The sequence below is a fragment of the Siphateles boraxobius genome, unplaced genomic scaffold (genome assembly GCF_051911475.1).
Source record: "Siphateles boraxobius isolate OS27281-9 unplaced genomic scaffold, OSU_SipBor_1 130, whole genome shotgun sequence".
Lineage (NCBI taxonomy): Eukaryota > Metazoa > Chordata > Actinopteri > Cypriniformes > Leuciscidae > Siphateles > Siphateles boraxobius.
Genome location: NW_027508734.1, coordinates 46,037,806 through 46,057,746, shown reverse-complemented (window position 1 = coordinate 46,057,746; position 19,941 = coordinate 46,037,806). Strand labels below are relative to the sequence as shown.

The 19,941-nt window shown below is 41.5% G+C and overlaps 1 protein-coding gene across 1 annotated transcript; it reads right to left on the bottom strand.

The window, feature by feature from the left end:
- Positions 1–916: 916 nt before the first annotated feature.
- On the bottom strand, positions 917–4,989 carry LOC143736665 (uncharacterized). The gene is made up of 5 exons (XM_077227321.1): positions 4,859–4,989; positions 4,502–4,571; positions 4,162–4,292; positions 1,892–2,096; positions 917–1,157 (listed from the first exon to the last, which is right to left on the bottom strand). Exons 1-5 carry the CDS (start codon positions 4,859–4,861, stop codon positions 1,048–1,050), a joined length of 519 nt encoding a protein of 172 aa, XP_077083436.1. The 5' UTR covers positions 4,862–4,989; the 3' UTR covers positions 917–1,047.
- Positions 4,990–19,941: the final 14,952 nt, after the last annotated feature.

Below are 19,941 nucleotides of genomic sequence, written 5' to 3'. Positions count from 1 at the left end.
TGTACTTTTACGTGCTAAAATGGAACCACTTCAAGTATACTTGAAGTATATCGCTGTATGTAATGATATACATGCTTGATTAATAAGCATTAAGTGTACCATATCTGTGTTAGAAGTACATTTAAAATGCACTTTGAATGTCTTACAAATATAAAAGCATTATACTTTTAAAATATTATTATTGTGATTATAGTATGCTCAGTTCTACTTTGGGTTTATTCAAATTAGAAACAAAGTACACTTTTTGGCTACTTATCAATATATGTTATTACTCTGTTACTTTTTGGTTAGCTATTGTAGGCTACCAGTATGAAGGCTGAATTAAATAAGGGACTACTCAACACACTTGCAGGTGAAAAAAGTACTTTATTGGTCATAGTTTGGGCATTCACAACGATAACAGGGAGGTGATTGAGTCCACTGTGTGGTGAATTTGTATGGTGGCAAATACTAACACAGTATTAATAGTACATTGCCAATACTAACACAGTATACAACACTAACACTAACATTATAAAAATAAAAAGAAAGTACACTTTCTAGAAACTTATGGAAAGTATTAGGACAGAATAGTTTTTATTCAACGTCACAGTATTACTTAAGATAACGGACAGAAGAAGTCGCAAAAGAACTTATGGCCAGACATCAAAGCTTGCAAACTGACAAGCCAAATTCAGTAAATAAAGTCATGTCTTTATAAGAGTCCATTGATTAACATATGAAACAGTGCTCTTATGTATCCTTAAACCTGTCATGTTTAGATAAGGTGGGTGATATATGACTGTTTGACTAGCTTTATGGGGATGTAGGCATTTTAGAAAACAGCTAACTCACCAAACTAAAAGGGATTTATATTTTGTAAAGATTCCCTGTGACATCAGAATCGTTATGTCCACTGTTTTGGTGGCTGAAGCCAAAAAAAAAAAAAAAAAAAAAAAAACTTTTGACACGTCTGACTTGAGGTAGAAATTGTGAAAATAAACAACAGTGAGGAACACCATAAAACATTATCAATCATTGCACCACTGCACTTGACAAACATACATACTACATATTACGTAGATTTTTTTGGTTGAACTGCTCATTATTACACTTGCGTCTGATGGCTGCACGCACATCAGAGGCACTTGACTGTGGAAACTCCTGAAGAACAGCATCTGCAGAATAGACAAGAGGTAAGGTAAACATTTTCTTCTATTTTCACAAAATAAGACCATCTGGCAATGAAATAGTATTTTTCAAAGGTTTAGCACTGAAGAATTGTATCAGTATGGCATGCCAACATTACAGCCCAACAGATATGGGTTTTTGGGGGCCGATGCCGGTATTAAAGTAAAAAAAGAGCAGAGATCTAGATTTACAGAATAATTTGGATAGTATACCCCTTTACTGTATAAACTACAGAGAGACTGCTAACAACACCAGACGAATTGTCTGATTGGCTAACACCAGACAAACAACACCAGAAGAGAGGCGCTTGATTCCTGCCGGTTCCACAGTGAGAACGGCGCGGCCAGAGTTTGGGGCGCAGCGGCATATTAAATATAATACAAATAGTTTTTCACTGTGAGAAATACAATGCGTGACGGGAGAGTGTGACAAAAGACCGTAATGAGTGACTGTCACGCTCAATGCGTGACACTTGAGAGCCCTGCAACACCCATGACATGAGTGAAAGATCTGAGTCTGTTTCTTTTTGAATAGTCATATCTGTCGTTATAAACGGACGATGAAATGCAATTAGCTCATATCGGCTGGCCAATATATCGGTCGGGCTCTTTCCCTACTACAGTACATAGCAAAACATTTAAAGATTACTGGTGGTTTGTACTGCTGCTACAAAAACACATACAATTGCAGAAGCTTTCCAAGTAGAGTCAAGGTAATTTACCCGTTATGGCCTGCACTTTGGCAACGTCCAGCTGTCCTTTTGGTGGTGCCCCTTTCCCAGACTTCCCATTCAGGGTGGACTGAGCAAGGACTTCCTTTTTGAACACCAGGACAGCCAGCTCTTTAGCAAAAATGCTCATTCGAGATCGGTTCAGCCGCAAGAAGGCCCTCTTTGGAACGGTCACAGCACTGCCAGCCAAGTGGTGCTGTATGGAAGAGAGGTAGGGGGAAAGGGAGAGAATGAATTGACCAAATAAATGTATAGTTGGGAGATATCTATCTACCGATAAGAAATTTAACATTCAAATAACGTGAAAACAATGTGCTTAAATCAATTTTCTCTCCTTACAAAACACTGGTATTAGTCTATATATTGCACTACGGAGTGGTTTGACGCGTGGTGTAAAGGTTCCCATTGACAGAAAGATAAACAATTGTATAACACGTTACAATCAGCCATCAGCCACAGGAGACAGAGTTTGAGGACCCAAATGCAGACACAGAGATGAAGCAGGTAAATTGAAGGTGTTTATCCCTACCAAAGGTGAAAATTTAAATCCAAAAGTGAGAGTAGTCCACAAGTAATTGAGAGTACACTGTAGGAATACATGCATGAAATCAACACAAGCAAACGCCACACTGGAAACGCAGGAAACACTGATGACAAAATCAATAATGAACTGACAACAATTGATAGACAGACAGCCACTTAAATACACAGGTGAGGGATAAAACTAATTACACACAGGTGACACTACTCAGACAATCAGAGACAAGCACAGGAAGTAAAACAAACAGGCTGCTTCTCGAGTTTGTGTCTGCACACAAGTGCGCTGTTCTGATAAAGTCTCACAGTTATCAGTGCACAGCAGCACGATCCTCTCTGTAGCTGTTACCTGTTTATAAACAAACACCTGCACATGAATAATAATTACCGTATAGGTTTCTGTGTCCTGCTCAGAGGCACAGGATCATTTCTACTGGCAGAATGCTGATACTATCTGCATTTATATTATTGATTCTGATTTTGAATTCGTTATTGAATAACCCAGAATATGTCTTGTGATTTATTAGGCTAAATGTTTAAAAGAAAATGAAATGTTGTAACTAAGTCGATGCACGATTTTTAGCTTTCAGTTTATTTCCTCTTCTGATATCCTTTAACACTAGCCTACTGCATACATTACATTTATTAAAAGTCACATCACTCTTCACCGATCGATCACTGCGTTCTCTTAAATCAAACCGATGTTTTTTTTTTTTTTAGCACATAGCTTTCATTCATACTTTCATCAGCTGATTTTACTCGCGGAGCAGTGGCTGCTTTCATCAGATGCAGTATTGAGATTGGCTGGATGAGCGGCTGTTTTATAGTTGTCTATTTCGACTAAACACAAGAATGGCCAGCCTCATAATGTGACTGAATAGTAATGAAGATAAATGATGTAAAACATGTTTCCTGCTGACAGACTCGCTCTCTGACTTTAATTGTTTCCATTATAAAAGTTTATGGGAGAAAAAAAATTAAAAAAAATCTTTCTAAAAAATGCAGAAAGTTGTGTGTGGGGCTTTTGTTGTTCAGACCTACAATGAACTCAGATTATAACTAGACAGTGATTCATAAAACAAATCAAATATAGCCTAACTCTTTGCAGTGATGAACTTGACTTTAATGTTATCTGATCGTGCATCAGAATAGTCGGATCAGCTGCACCGTCCAATCAATATAACGGCTACCGAGTAAGGGGCGCGTCGGTCAGTAAAAGACGCACCGCAAAGGATGCACTGGTGTATCCTCGCTCATAGCTCCTCAGAGATCGCTCCTCGATCCTCGGAGCACAAATAAGAGCTTTGTGACCGTCTGCAAGATGTCGGAGCAGAAAACTTGTGGTTCAAGTGAGGATCGAGGAAACGACAAATAAGAGACTTGAGAAGCAGCCATAGAGACAGTAAAACAAGACAAGAAACACTGATGAACGCATAACAAGGACAACTGACGAACGAACAAATGACCAAAGTAACACAAATACATACTACTACAGAGAAGAGCAAACTCAAGGTCAGGCAATGAACACAGAAACAAATACAAAACACACCCACCCAACCAACCCAAACCCGTGACACATGTATTATTACAGACCCATTTTAGCAATAACACTACACAACATAAAAAAATGCAACTTTATGCAAATTTAGCATTCTAAACATCCATGAATAAACTATGGCTGCTGAGTAATAAACAGATAAATTCATCCCTTAATTCTAACATACCATTTCAATTTCAATGTCCGCAGTAAGAGATAATGATGACATCACAGATGAAGGGGTGCCCCCGGCTGAGGGCATTAATGCCCTGACGCACTCCACACACTCCTTCATTAATTTGATCAATTCCGGGAGGTCTAGGTGAATGTGATGATGTTTCATTAGTTTGTGTATGTTGCACAGAACAAATGGATTAAATATAAAAGCTGGCCAGAAGTAGATGGATAATAGTACTTAAGTTCAGTACAGGGCAATCATGCATTATGTGGAACGATCCTAAATCAGAATTTAATAAACACACTGTGTTCTGAAATGTCAACCCTTCAATCCCAATCTGAACACCCACCACGAAGTGATGCCATGATTTCATCCACATGGGGTCCCACGCTGTGACCAGTATTATCATCCATCAGCTGCTACAATCAAGAATAGAATAACAGGATTTTTGGAAAAATAGATTTGATTAGTCACATTAAACCCCAATAACTTGTAATTTACAACATGTTATCCTAACAGAACATAACATCTGGAGGTGTGTATACATTGTAAAAGTGATGCAAATCTTTTAAATTAAAGTCATCTAAATTATTTAAGAGTGACAACATTAAATTGGAGAAAACAGGTGAGATTGAATTATGGCTTGAGTACAGCCCATTTGTGATTATGTGTAAATTATGTCATATTACGTAATAAAGTAACTTACCATTCTCGGCGTGGAGAATAAATCTTGATCCGATTCATTACCCTGAAAATTTGGAAAAAAGAATAGAACAATATAGCAATTAAACAGATAAAGTATTTGTGTTTGAGAGAGTATAGAAAAAAAAGCTAAGAAAAAAGTATGACTTACAATGTTAGGACGTTGTTGTCACGGTTCATCAATCCATGTGTTCGTTTTGTATATCTGTTGGTGTGTTTTGGTTGTGGGGTTGTGTATGTGTGTAGTGCTTGTTTGTTGCTTAGCACCGGCTGATTACGCTAACTGCCGTCAGCTGCAACTGATCTACTACTTGTTAGCTGCCTTTATCTAGCTGGAGGTTTTCATGCAGGGTGTCGGTTCGTTGTTCATGTTTTTTTGTATTCTGTCACCCAGTACCTGTGTCCTAGTTCCTTGCGGGCTCTGCCTGTTTTCCACGGAACATCCAGTTTGCTGAGGGATCATCCGGAGATTGTTCCTGTCGCTGTCCTGTGTCCTCGCAGTTCTCCAGTCCAGTTCCTCTCCTCTCGTGTTGTATCTTCCAGGTCGCCCGCCTGTAAAAGTGGTGTTTTGAGATCCTCTCCTCTCGTGTTGTGTCTTCCAGGTCGCCCGCCTGTAAACGTGGTGTTTTGAGTTCCCTGTCTTGTCCATCGTCAATAAACTGTTTCACTTGCACTTGGATTTTGAGACTCATCATTGTGACAGAACGAACCGACCAGATGGATCCAGCAAGTGTGGCCGAATTGACGGAGATTCTATCGAAGAGTGAGGTGCGCATGCAACAACAGGAGGAACAGGCGATGGCCACGGGTCGTGCTGTCCAGGCATTGGTGACCCAGGTCTCCGAATTAACTACCCAGTTGCAACAGCTAAGAACCGAGACGGCTTCAGTGCAACGTCAAGTTACTACTAGCGCTTCCGTTTCGGTCGCGCAGCCCATACGGGCTACTGAGCCTCGTCTTCCGCCTCCAGCGTTCTATTCTGGTGAGCCTAAATTATGTCGTTCATTTTTGGCTAAGTGTTCCCTGCATATCTCTCTTCAACCTTCATCATTTCCCACTGAGGAGGCTAAAGTGGCTTTTGTCATCACACTTTTATCGGGGAGAGCCGCGACTTGGGGAACTACTGTGTGGGAACAGCGACTTCCTTGTTGTGACTCGTTTGATGAATTCTCACACGAGCTTAGAAAGGTCTTTGATCGTGCAGCTTCCGGTAGGGACGCAGCGCGAATTCTTGCGGAGTTGCGTCAAGGAGATCGTCCAGTAACGGACTATTCTATTGAGTTCCGCACTTTGGCTGCGGAGTGTGGCTGGAATTCGGAGGCTCAATGGGACATGTTTTTACATGGACTTTCCGATAATATCAAAGATGAAATCTATGCCATGGATTTACCCACGGGGGTGGATAGACTCATCGACATAGCCATCTTGGTGGATTCGAGACTACGACGACGGGGACCGCGAACACAGCGAGGATGGCTGGCCACTGCACAGTCTAATGTATCCTTTCCTGCTGTGGAAACTGCAGAGTCTTTTCCAGGTCCGGAGCCTATGCAGATGGGCAGATCTCGTCTATCGCAACAGGAGAAGCAGAGAAGGAGAGAGAAAGGATTGTGCTTGTACTGTGGAGCCGTTGGCCACATTGCTCTCCAATGTCCGGTAAAAGCCAGCGCCCGCCAGTAGGTAAGAGGTTACTGACGGGTGGGTCTACACTGACTAAATCCTCTTTTTCTGCTACTTATCTCACTGTATGTTTAAGACTTCCTGCTCAGAGCTTTGACTGTGAGGCTCTGATTGACTCGGGAGCAGAGGGAAATTTTTTAGACTTTGACCTCGCTCAGAGACTCATGATACCGATGGTGACACTTACTCAACCCATCTCTGTAGTAGCGCTTAACGGCCAACGGTTACCCTCTGTCACTCATTCCACGGCCCTAATTAGACTTGTTACCTCTGGTAACCATTCTGAGGAGATTGAGTTTCTTTTAATTCACTTAATTAATTCTTCTGCTCCTGTGGTACTTGGCCATCCCTGGCTGGTACTCCACAACCCGCATATTAATTGGTGCAGGAATTCTGTTTTGTCTTGGAGTGAATATTGTCATGCTTGTTTAGTGTCTGCGTGTTCTCCAGTGTCTTGTGTTGTGTTTCAGGATGAACACGCGGATCTATCTAACGTGCCACGTGAGTATCTTGACCTGAGGGAAGTGTTCAGTAAGTCTTGGGCTGCTTCTCTCCCTCCACATCGTCCCTATGACTGTGCCATAGATTTACTGGCAGGTATGTCTCCGCCGAAAGGCAAGTTATACTCACTTTCCGTTCCTGAAAGGGAGGCCATGGAGAAATATATTTCTGATTCTCTAGCCTCTGGGTTCATCCGTCCTTCCTCTTCTCCAGCAGGGGCAGGGTTCTTTTTTGTGGGGAAGAAGGATGGTTCCCTGCGACCTTGTATTGACTACCGAGGGTTGAACAACATCACGGTAAAGAATACTTATCCTTTGCCGTTGATGTCTTCGGCTTTCGAGAGGTTGCAGGGAGCATCCATCTTCACAAAATTGGATTTACGCAATGCTTATCATTTGGTCCGCATTAGGAAGGGGGATGAATGGAAAACTGCTTTTAATACCCCCAGGGGACACTTTGAATACTTGGTCATGCCTTTTGGTCTGTCTAACTCCCCTGCGGTTTTCCAGGCACTCGTTAATGACGTGCTGAGAGACATGGTAGATCAGTTCATATATGTCTACCTGGATGACATACTGATATTTTCTTCTTCTCTCCAGGAACACGTTCAGCACGTCAGACGAGTGCTCCAGAGACTGTTAGAGAATGGGCTTTTTGTCAAAGCGGAGAAATGTTCGTTCCATGCACAGTCGGTTCCATTTCTGGGTTATATCATCTCCTCCGAGGGGACGCGCATGGATCCCGACAAGGTTAAGGCTGTGGTGGATTGGCCAACTCCAGATTCCCGTAAGGCCCTACAGAGGTTTCTGGGGTTTGCCAATTTTTACCGGCGTTTCATTCGCAATTTCAGCCAACTAGCCGCTCCTCTGACTGCCTTGACCTCCTCCAAGACGACGTTCAGGTGGTGTGGTGTAGCTGAAGCTGCATTTACCAACCTCAAGAGCCGCTTTGTTTCAGCTCCCATTCTTATAGCCCCTGATCCTTCACGTCAGTTTGTGGTGGAGGTCGACACGTCAGAGGTGGGGGTAGGAGCGGTCCTTTCCCAGCACTCTCCCGCGGATGACAAGGTACACCCTTGCGCGTTTTTTTCTCATCGTTTGTCTCCTGCGGAATGTAATTATGACATTGGTAACAGAGAGTTGCTGGCAGTCAAGCTAGCGTTAGAGCAATGGCGTCATTGGTTAGAGGGTTCAGGGGTACCCTTTATTGTCTGGACTGATCATAAGAACCTTGAATATATCAGATCAGCAAAACGACTCAACTCCAGGCAGGCTCGGTGGGCACTTTTTTTCTGTCGTTTTGATTTTACTCTCTCGTACCGCCCGGGTTCCAAAAACATCAAACCCGATTCTTTATCGCGCATTTTTGATCGTTCCGAACGCCCGTCTACTCCCGAGTGCATTTTACCGGAGACTCTATTCATCTCCACACTCGTTTGGGAGATCGAGTCGAAGGTCCTTGCGGCCTTAGAAGGGGTTACGCCTCCGCCCGATTGTCCACCGAGTCGTTTATTTGTACCGGAGGGGTCAAGGTCCGACGTAATTCGGTGGGGTCATTGTTCCAACGTAGCATGTCACCCAGGAGTTAATCGCACCAGTTTTTTGGTCAGGCAACGATTCTGGTGGTCCTCTATGGCTCGCGACATTCGGAGTTTTGTATTGGCATGTTCGGTCTGTGCTCGTGGTAAGACTTCCAATCGCCCACCGGATGGGTTACTCCAACCGCTGTCTGTCCCTTCGAGACCTTGGTCCCACATCGCGCTAGATTTTGTCACTGCCCTCCCGCCCTCCCAGGGCAAGACGGTCGTTTTGACCGTAGTGGACCGGTTCTCGAAGGCGGCTCATTTCATTCCCTTGCCCAAATTACCTTCTGCCAAGGAGACAGCGGTTGCTGTTATAGATCACGTCTTTCGGTTACATGGCCTCCCGATGGACGTGGTATCTGACAGGGGTCCCCAATTTATTTCCAAATTTTGGAGAGAGTTTTGTCGTTTATTGGGGGCGAGTGTCAGTCTTTCTTCTGGGTTTCATCCTCAGAGCAACGGGCAGACCGAGCGTGCCAACCAAGACTTAGAGAGAGTGTTGCGATGTTTGGTTTCTCAGAATCCTTCTTCCTGGAGCCAAAAACTCTCATGGGTTGAGTACGCACATAACTCGTTACCAGTGTCATCCACGGGCCTATCTCCTTTTGAGTGTAGCGTAGGGTACCAGCCACCTATTTTTCCTAGTCTGGAATCTGAAGTCGCGGTCCCCTCTGCTCACGCCTTCGTCCAGAGGTGCCACCGCACATGGACCAGGGCCCGAGAGACTCTGCTCCAGGTGGGGGCGCGCACTAAGGCTAAGGCCGATCGCCACCGGTCAAAGCCTCCCGTGTACGTTGTGGGTCAAAAAGTGTGGCTTTCTACTAAGAATATTCCGCTCCGTTCCGTGTCTAATAAGCTAGCTCCTAAATTTATCGGCCCGTTCACGGTCACCAAAGTCATTAGTCCGGTGACTGTCCGTCTCAAACTTCCTCCGGCGTACAGTAGAATTCACCCCGCCTTTCATGTCTCCAAATTGAAACCTGTTTTTCGTTCTAACCTTAATCCGCCGGTTCCGGTTCCCCCACCGCCGCGACTCGTAGACGGGGAGCCTACGTATTCGGTTAATCGTATTCTGGACTCGAGACGGAGGGGACGTGGATTCCAGTACCTGGTGGACTGGGAGGGTTACGGTCCGGAGGAGAGGAGTTGGGTTCCTGCTAGGGACATACTGGATCACTCCCTGATCGATGATTACAATCGTCAGGTAGGCTCTCTTGGGAGTGCCAGGAGGCACTCTTAGGGGAGGGGGTACTGTCACGGTTCATCAATCCATGTGTTCGTTTTGTATATCTGTTGGTGTGTTTTGGTTGTGGGGTTGTGTATGTGTGTAGTGCTTGTTTGTTGCTTAGCACCGGCTGATTACGCTAACTGCCGTCAGCTGCAACTGATCTACTACTTGTTAGCTGCCTTTATCTAGCTGGAGGTTTTCATGCAGGGTGTCGGTTCGTTGTTCATGTTTTTTTGTATTCTGTCACCCAGTACCTGTGTCCTAGTTCCTTGCGGGCTCTGCCTGTTTTCCACGGAACATCCAGTTTGCTGAGGGATCATCCGGAGATTGTTCCTGTCGCTGTCCTGTGTCCTCGCAGTTCTCCAGTCCAGTTCCTCTCCTCTCGTGTTGTATCTTCCAGGTCGCCCGCCTGTAAAAGTGGTGTTTTGAGATCCTCTCCTCTCGTGTTGTGTCTTCCAGGTCGCCCGCCTGTAAACGTGGTGTTTTGAGTTCCCTGTCTTGTCCATCGTCAATAAACTGTTTCACTTGCACTTGGATTTTGAGACTCATCATTGTGACAGTTGTGGACTGCCTATGTATGTGGCATCATCAGAACTGGTGTTATGATTGGATGCCGGGGGTGGCAAAACAAGTCTGGCTGCTTTCTTTGCATGCTTTGCCTGTCATGTGTATATGGGAAAAGTAGAAAAATAGTTAACAATTTCATAAAATTAGTTGATGCTGGCATTATAAACCGTGGTTGACCAGTTTAGAGAATTAAGGGGGAGAAACCTTAATAACTAACGATAAGTAAAATGTATGAACGTGACATCATATTCCCTGAAAAACGCTCCATTGAAAGGTAAAAAAAACATTATTTTCCGCTGCCTGCCAACTAGGAAGCAACTGGCGCTTTTTAACAATAGAAATGCGCCAGCTTGCTGTAACGTGGATTGAAAGAGCCCAGCACTTGCAGTTTGTGCTCATATCTTTCTTTTTCTTAAGTTGAAAGGTGATCCAAATAAATGTAACTGCTTTTGCGGCTTCTCTATGGGGGAGTCACGGCGTGAGCCGCTATGTTGGTCTGTTTTGCCCTCCAGGTACCGCAAATGTCACGTGACTGAAAACTATGAATACTAGATTAACAAGGGGAATAGATTATGTCCCAATATTTTCAAATCAAGACATGTTTATTAAGCACTTTGTAGTGTTGGAAACACACCAATTTTTGCTATTGTTAACAATGTAGCCAGCTTCTCAGGAAAAAAGCATGCATTACACAATGACGTTGTGGAGATTCATCCTCAGAACTGGTGTGGTGATCTTGTGTGGCAAGGGCCCTCTTCTGAGACAGGGAAGTCTTTAGGTTTTGTAATACCAGGTCCCTGGCTGCCTCTTTAATCTTGGTTTGTTTTGCCTGCAAAAATGTGTATAAGATAAAAACAAAGATAAATGATTTATAACAACAGCCTCACAATGTGAAAGTCTCATTGGCATACTGAACTTCATTAAATCCAGAGTAAATTTACATAAAAAGATATATTAAATTTAATCAGCATCCGCAGACCACAGCCCATTATCTGAAGTAGGGGTCTGCCACGGCAGCAGTGGCAACACACAGAGCCTTCATGCAGTTGTGAGTAACATGAAGTTGAATGATTGTTCTAATAACAACAATAATAATAATAACAACAATAATAATAATTTGTGATATATATACACCAACCTGGCTCCCTGCAGCTACCATGCAACTAAACTGTGGATGCTTCTACATACATTACTGGAAAGTACATTTCCTAAAGTACTGTAATTAAGTCTAATTTTGAAGTACTTGTACTTTACTTGATTATTTCCATTTATGCTACTTTATACTTCCACTCCACTAAATTCCAGAGGGAAATATTGTACTTTATACTCCACTACATTTATTTGACAGCTTTAGTTACTAGTACAAAATTAATATTTTACACACTGAAGGATAATATAACACTTTATTTGTTTTTAAATCGCATTGTTGATGATTAACCCAACGGTGTTCAACCTTGTTGGATTCTGATATTTTACAGTAAGCAGTGTCAGGGTCACATTTCAGATGCCTATGAGAATTTAACAGCTCCATCAAATAGTGTTTTTCACTCACATCTTCATTTCTATAAATGTTCAAATCATCCAATATCTCACCAAAAACCATAGATTAAAGAAAAAAAAAAACTTACGCAGTGATGCTTTAGTATTATAATAATCATCAGCTTATTTCACATATGACAATGTATTATTTTGTAAACAAACCAGTAAGTTACTTTACTTAAATAACATCAACTAACCAACATTTAGCTGATATTGTTATTTATTTTACTTACGTAGGATGCAGGGCATAATATTAAGTTCTCTGCCATACAAAAAAACAGCTGGGTGTTAGCTAACATTATTATTTAAATTAGCATGACAGCATGTAAGTTTTTTTTTTTTATGTAGGCCTACTTTAACCTTATCCACTCACCACCACAGCCGTTCTAGCCACCACGTTAGTCTCCCGCATTTTCTTCTTCATGCTCACACCCCTGCTTTCCTCCTTGGCCCATATATCTTTACCCAGAAGGAATAAATTTTTCTTTGAGATGAGTTCTTTGTACGAATCTGATAAAAAGACAGGAGTAAAAAAAAGTTTAACCGACACCTACTCCCTATAAAATGGCACAAATAAACAGTTAACTTTAACGTTAGCTAGTACTTGCAAAACGTGTAGGGAAGTAAATAGGTATAATAGTTAACTTCAAACTTACCTCCAAATAGCAGGACTTTAGCTGGCACTGTCTTATCTGGTTCTTTTCTCGTGGCACATTTTATTTCAATCCAGCTATCGTCGTCCTCAAGGTCGGGCTGGGATGTCACTTGACTGAAATGGTCGGAATTACCAAGAATGACCGATGTACTTTCCACTTTTAGTGTTTTATTAAATAAGTAATAGATGGCGAATTGGAACGACATTTTGTCCTGCTAACCTGTAAACCTGCATCCAAGTGAGAAACAAAGCAAGCTAGGACCATAGACTGTAAAAGGATAGGACGCAATTAACGGGCACGTCTGCAGCTCTGATTGGTTTGACGTTAACAACAAATCCGCTACACTTGATAGGTCAGAGACTAGGCGCCGAAATATTTAAAACATACAACAGACTGTTTAATACAGTCTGTGATTCAAAATCATCATGGCATCAAAACGAAAATTTAAGGAACATTTGAATTCAGATGAGACTCAATCTGGGACGCCAAAATCAACAAAACACAGAAAACTTCAACAGAAAAAGGTAAGTTAACAAAATTGATGAAATGCAGTGAATAGTTTATCCCGCCCTAAAAAAATAAAAATAAAATAAAGGCATTACGTTATTTAATGTTATACAGGCTATGGTTATAACGTAATTAAAATTGTTTCACAATTAGATAAATAGTAATGTCATAGCAATAACATTTTTATTTACTATATACTAATTGTAACAACGTGGCAGCTAATTGCTTTCATTTTATCCAAGTTAATAGGATGTCATATTTGATTCCCTTTACAGAAAAACTCCCCTCTTTTCTTTTTGGATATTATAAGCCCCCAGTTATAGGCCCATCTGATGGATATATATTTTGAGAGATAATTTCACTTTCAATATTATCAATCTCCAATTGCTTTATCATATTATTATCATATTACTTCCTATTTTTGAATCCTACATCCATATGATTTTTGTTCATGTGTCATGTGTGTGTGTATATACATACTCATATATATATATATATATATATATATATATATATATATATATATATATATATATATATATATATATATATAATTTGCTATTTTCAACTTTATACTTTATACATTTTTGCTTTGTACTGTATCTGCAGAAACAGAAAAAAAATATTATACAAGAGATTTCTCTTTACATCACCAATTCCTAGAACATCTGCTTACAGAAGAAAAGTTTTTGAAAAGGTATGTTCAAGAAAAAAATCTACATGTGTAGAATAGGACATTTTTTAATATTGTAATGTTCAATCAAATGTTAGATGCTGGATGGCTTTAGGCTTAGTGCCATATAGCCAGCCTTTTCTATTATCACACAGCTCTGTGCAGCATACTGGGTTGGAGGGCTGTTTTTTTTTTTAAATGAGCTTTGGAGTAGAATGCATTAGACCTATATCTAAATATTGCTTATTTTTTAAGACTGAGCTTCACTTAATGACTTTACATTTGTCTCAGATTCGTCTCAGAGATCATAGTGATGCAGATACTTACCGAGAAGTGGAGCAAGAGAGTGATGAAAATGGGATGGTGACATGGAGACAAGATGTAACATCAGGAAAAGAGCAAAGTTTTGAGGAGAGAGAACATCAAAGAGAAGAAGATGATGGAAATAGACAAGAGGACAGAGAAGATGATGGAAGTGGACAAGAGGAAAGAGACGAAGAGGATGGAAGTGGACAAGAGGACAGAGAGGAAGAGGATGGAAGTGGACAAGAGGACAGAGAGGAAGAGGATGAAAGTGGACAAGAGGACAGAGAGGAAGAGGATGGAAGTGGACAAATGTACAGAGAGGAAGAGGATGGAAGTGAACAAGAGGACAGAGTGGAAGAGGACGTAAGTGGACAAGAGGACAGAGAGGAAGAGGATGGAAGTGGACAAGAGGACAGAGAGGAAGATGACGTAAGTGGACAAGAGGACAGAGAGGAAGATGACGTAAGTGGACAAGAGGACAGAGAGGAAGAGTATGTAAGTGGACAAGAGGACAGAGAGGAAGATGATGGACGTGGACAAGAGGACAGAGAAGATGATGGGAGTGGACAAGAGGACAGAGAGGAAGATGATGGAAGTGGAAAAGAACAGAGAGCAGGAGAAGAGAGAAGGCAAGACGGGAATCAAGATTCAAACCGATCGAAGGTATAACCATGTAATTACAGATTATCTGTGCACTATTAGTTTAAGTTAAATTTGTATCTCATCTGTCTTAATAGAACAACACTGTCATTGCTATTTCTGCTTTTGTATCATATTATGTTTCAGGTGAGAATGTAATCAATCTTGTATTCTATTACAGAAATGCCATGATGACGATCCGGTTTACCCCGGTGCTCCCCTCACTAAAGGTCAGAGTCTGCTGTTACTAATGTCATATGTACTGAGGCACAATTTGACAGGAGTAGCTCTGGAGGATCTTCTTGCAATGTTCAATGAACATTTCCCTGGCTTGGTGCCAGCAACGTCATATCTTTTTCATAAAGCCTATGGACAGTTTGGCCAATATGTGCCCCATTTTTATTGTATCGACTGTGAAAGCTACATGGGACCCAGTGAGACAGCTCCAAAAAACTGTTTTTCTTGTAGAGCTGAATTCGACATTGAAAAAAACCTAAGGGTAGGATCTTACTTTCTTGTACTTACTCTATCAACCCAAATAGAGTACGTTCTGGAAAAATCTGACAAACATTTAAATAAAAGGGAATCAATTCCAGGCATTGTTTCAGATATTCAGTGTGGGGCAGAATATGAAAAACTCAAGCAGAGTGGACGAGTAGGGGCTGACGACATATCCATCATCTGGAATTGTGATGGAATTCCAGTTTTCAATAGTAACAACATTCAGATATGGCCAATTCAGTGCCAAATCATCGAGCTGTTACCAAAAGATCGTCAAGCCAACATATGTATACCATGCTTATGGTTTGGTAACAGCAAGCCAAATATGGTCACTTTTTTAACAGCTTTTGTGTCACAGCTCAAAGAATTGGAAGAAAATGGAATTAAATGGAGGGACTCTGAAAACATAGAGCATTCAAGCAAAGTTCATTCACTCATCTGCTCCTCAGATTCAGTTGCCCGCCCCCTCCTGAGAAACACAAAACAGTTTAATGGCAAATACGGGTGTGACTTCTGTCTCCACACTGGCGGTGGCCCATACATCTGGGAAACTCCCGAACCACCTTTACGGAACGAGACAGATCATTTTCAGCATGCTATTCTGGCAACACCTGCTAATCCCGTAATGGGAGTGAAAGGCCCATCCCCTTTGATGGAACTTGGGAGCTTCAATATGATAACTGGATTTGTTCCTGAGTACCAGCACAGTGTAGCCTATGCCTGGGTGTCACTAAACAGATTACATCTCTGTGGCTAGACAGTAAGCACCATAATAAAGACTGGTACCTGGGTTCCAAGGTCAGTGACATAGACCAGGAATTGCTGGCCATTTGTCCACCTGTGGAGGTCACAAGGGCACCAAGATCAGTGAAGGACAGAAAATTCTGGAAAGCATCTGAGTGGCGGTCATTTTTGTTGTTTTATGCACTGCCTGTTTTAAATGGCATTTTGAAAAAAAAGTACTGGAATCACCTATTTTTATTAGTTTTTGCAATGCACACTCTTCTACAGGATGCCATCAAAGTGAGCCATGTGGATGTGGCAGAACAAGCTCTGCGAAAGTTTGTACTTAACTTTGAGAAACTGTATGGTGCTGCCAATGTGTCTTTCAATGTTCATTTGTTAATGCACTTGGCAGCAAGTGTGCGCAACTGGGGACCACTGTGGGCCACATCCACATCCACATTTCCATTTGAATCATTTAATGGGACGTTGATTAAGTTTTTCAATGGAACAACACATGTGCCAACTCAAATAGTGAAAAGATTCCTTAGGTGGAGAAGTCTCTCAATAAAAGCAGGCACTACTATGGCAAATGCTAATGACAGCATAAGGAAATTATTTGAGAAACTACAAAGTAGTTCGGGCTTAAGAAATAAGTCAAGGGAGTTTCAAAATAATGTCAGAGGTTTTGGATGCCCAAAGAAAGGTAGCACATCTGTGTTGCAAAGGATGGCTATTGAACATTTTAAAGGATGACAGTTCATTCAGGTTTTTTTTATGACCGATTTATTTGTAGCAGTGTTGTTTATCATTCATATAACAACACTACCCTTAAAAAGATAAATAATTCGGTTGTACAGTTAAGTGATGGGACATTATGTGAAATTATGACCCTAGTGGCTTTTACATCTGACAATGGGACACCTTCAGCATCTGCCACAAATGACTTCTGTGTTTTAGTAAAAGAGCTTGCCAAGAGCGGAGGAAAGGTTTGTAGAGATGTTCAGCTAAATATATCCTCCACATTTATAAATGAAGTGTCTCACACTAACAATGTATTTGCCATGCATCCTCAATCACTGAAACGTAAATGTGTAATGGTTAAGTCGAAGACCAAAATGTATGTCATTCCACTACCTAACACTGTTGAAAGTGACTAAAAAGTAATAAGATCGTATAGGAGCTACTTCTACAGCATTTTAGATATTGATGCCAAACCAACTTCCCCTAATTTGTCCTGTACCAAAGACCCACATGATCTGTTTTTGTTATTTGCATTAGCCATTTTTTTCCTACAATAAAAAAACAATGTTCGTATTTTTTGAACACTGGTTAGGATTTTAATGTTTGGACTGTTTTTGCATGCAATGTAGCCACCATTTATTTGTCTAATGTAGTGTGAGGGGTGCCACCTGCAAAATCACAATGTAGTGGCTGCAACAACTTTAAACAACTTACTGTTACTCTAAATTTCTTGTGTGCAAGTACCATTTTGATGTGTGCTTTTAGTGTTGTTTTTGACATGGTTTTAGTGTGTAAGATGTATTGTAACAATATAAACTTATTAAACAATACATGGGAGTAGCTATTTGTGTATTTTATTGAAAAATATTATGAATGGGCTATCAATATATTATGCATTAATACATGTAAACACTCCAAAGGAAATGTACAAATAATGTACTTACATACAAGCATGAGTGAGTTTACTTAATATTTACTCGAATGTAACTTAAAATAGTCTAAAATTTCATCATATTTAAATGTTTATTTGTAAAATAAGCTTTTAGTGAACTGTTACAAGGTTCATTTTAAGCATACATTTTAAAATATACAAAAAACATGTTTTTAAAAGACGTTCTAGTGGTACACTTTAGAAATTAAATATACAATTAACTAAAAGTATACTTTTATATAATATATTTCTTAAAAGTGTATTGTAGTACAATTATTTTAAAGTGTGTTCAAAGTTTTAATTCCAAAATTGGTCCAAGCATGATGTTAGTGTACTTTTTACATATTTACAGATAGTACACTTCTTTCTTAGCATATTTAAAATGTACTATTGAAAATGTGAATATGTTTGAAATATACTAAAGTATATATTTTTTTCACCTAGGAACGCCTTCCACAAATCTGAATTCCGACCTTAAAAAGAAACTTTGACCACGAGTGTGTAATGGAGCTAGCATCTCGCACTTTTTGCGCCAATTAGGTTCTTGTTCCCAAATATTCCGTCAAATATTCAAAATATGGTAAAGACATGTAAAAGACAAATACGGAAAAATTCCTTCAAATGAAAACGGTACATTGTACCATATTTTTTCAGACTTTTTTTTTTTTTTACAGTGAAGAATCATCAGAACAGGGAACAGGTGTGTAACTCTATTAGAAAACATGAAAACTCAGGAACAGGGAAAGCCAAAGTAAAGCACAATTGCTGCGTCGCAATTTGCATACCATCTGTCCTAAATAGTATTTGAAATTAGAATTTGTGTCCCAAATTGTAGTATGTTGAATTGAGTATTCCAAAGATACCCGGATGGCCTGCTTTTTCCAGTTAGAATCGGAAGTGCAGATCCGTGCAAACTCTAATGGCTACTATTGCCCACAACTCATTGCAGAACTACAAACACGAATTAAAAGTGTAAAAAAAAAACTACAAATATATGTCAAATACTGCTCTGAGACAAGAAGGTTGAGGATCCAAATGCAGTTTTATTCATTACAATCGTAGTTAAAAACAGGCAAGAGTTCAGAGCACAGTAAATCAGTCCAATCAAACAAACAAATCCAGAGGGTGAGACAGGAACGGGAAAACCAGGACACAGGCAGATATCAAAAACCAGGAACATGGGAAACAGACGAAAACGCTCAGAGATGCAGTGTAAACAAGTAACAAGACCTCGAAGGGAATGGATGTGAAAAGCAGGCTTATATGGGGTAAGCTAAACAAGATAAAGACATACAGGTGAATGTGATCATGGCTGATTAGTCTGGGGAAAGGATTATGGGAAATGTAGCTTGTGGATGTGTGGTGATTGTCTGGGTTGGAGTGTCCCCTGGTGATTATCCCGGGCACTCTCACTGGTGATGGTTACCTAGCCCCCTCCCCTCAAAGGAGCGGCTTCCAGACGGAGCAGACCGGGCAGGCTGCTGGGTGCGGAGCAGGCCTGGCAAGCGTCCAGGGCGGAGCAGACCGGGCAGTCTGCCGGGGCGGAGCAGGCCTGGCAAGCATCCAGGGCGGAGCAGGCCGGGCAGGCGGATGCGACCCTTCAGGGGGACAGGGAGGTGCCGCCTGGTCAGGAGCAGAGGCAGCCATCTTGTCCAAAGACACCGGCGTAGACATAGGCGTAGAGGCGCCATCTTGTCCGAAGACACGGGCGTAGAGTCGGCCATCTTGTCCGAAGACACAGGCGTAGAGTCAGCCATCTTGTCCGAGGGCTCTGGAACTGTGGTGACCATCTTGTCCGAGGGCTCTAGAACTGTGGCGACCATCTTGGCTGAGGGGTCCCGGGATGGAGTTGTGCTGCCCACATACACAAAATAGCCGTGGCCATGATGATCAGCGCTGTATCATCTGGAGCTGACTCAGGCACCGCGGGCATGACGTGAAGCTCAGGCTCGGCAGGCATGACGTGAAGAAGCTCAGGCTCGGCAGGCATGACGTGAAGAAGCTCAGGATCAGCAGGCATGATGTGAAGAGGCAGTCCTGGGCATGCTGGTGACTGTGGTGGACCAAGCACCGTGGGCACTGGATATTGGTGTGTGTGTGTGTGGTACCCCCCCCCCCCCCCCCCCAAAAAAAAAAAAAAACGTTTAGGGGACATGTCCTCTTCAACCCCACCAACAGTGAAGGAGGAACCACACAAAAGCAGGTCATAATCCAAAAATTCAATGAGGGATCCTCGAGGACCATCACTGATGAGCTTAGTCTGGTAATAATCATTGAGTCTGTAACAAAAGAAGTCAACGAGAGCATAGA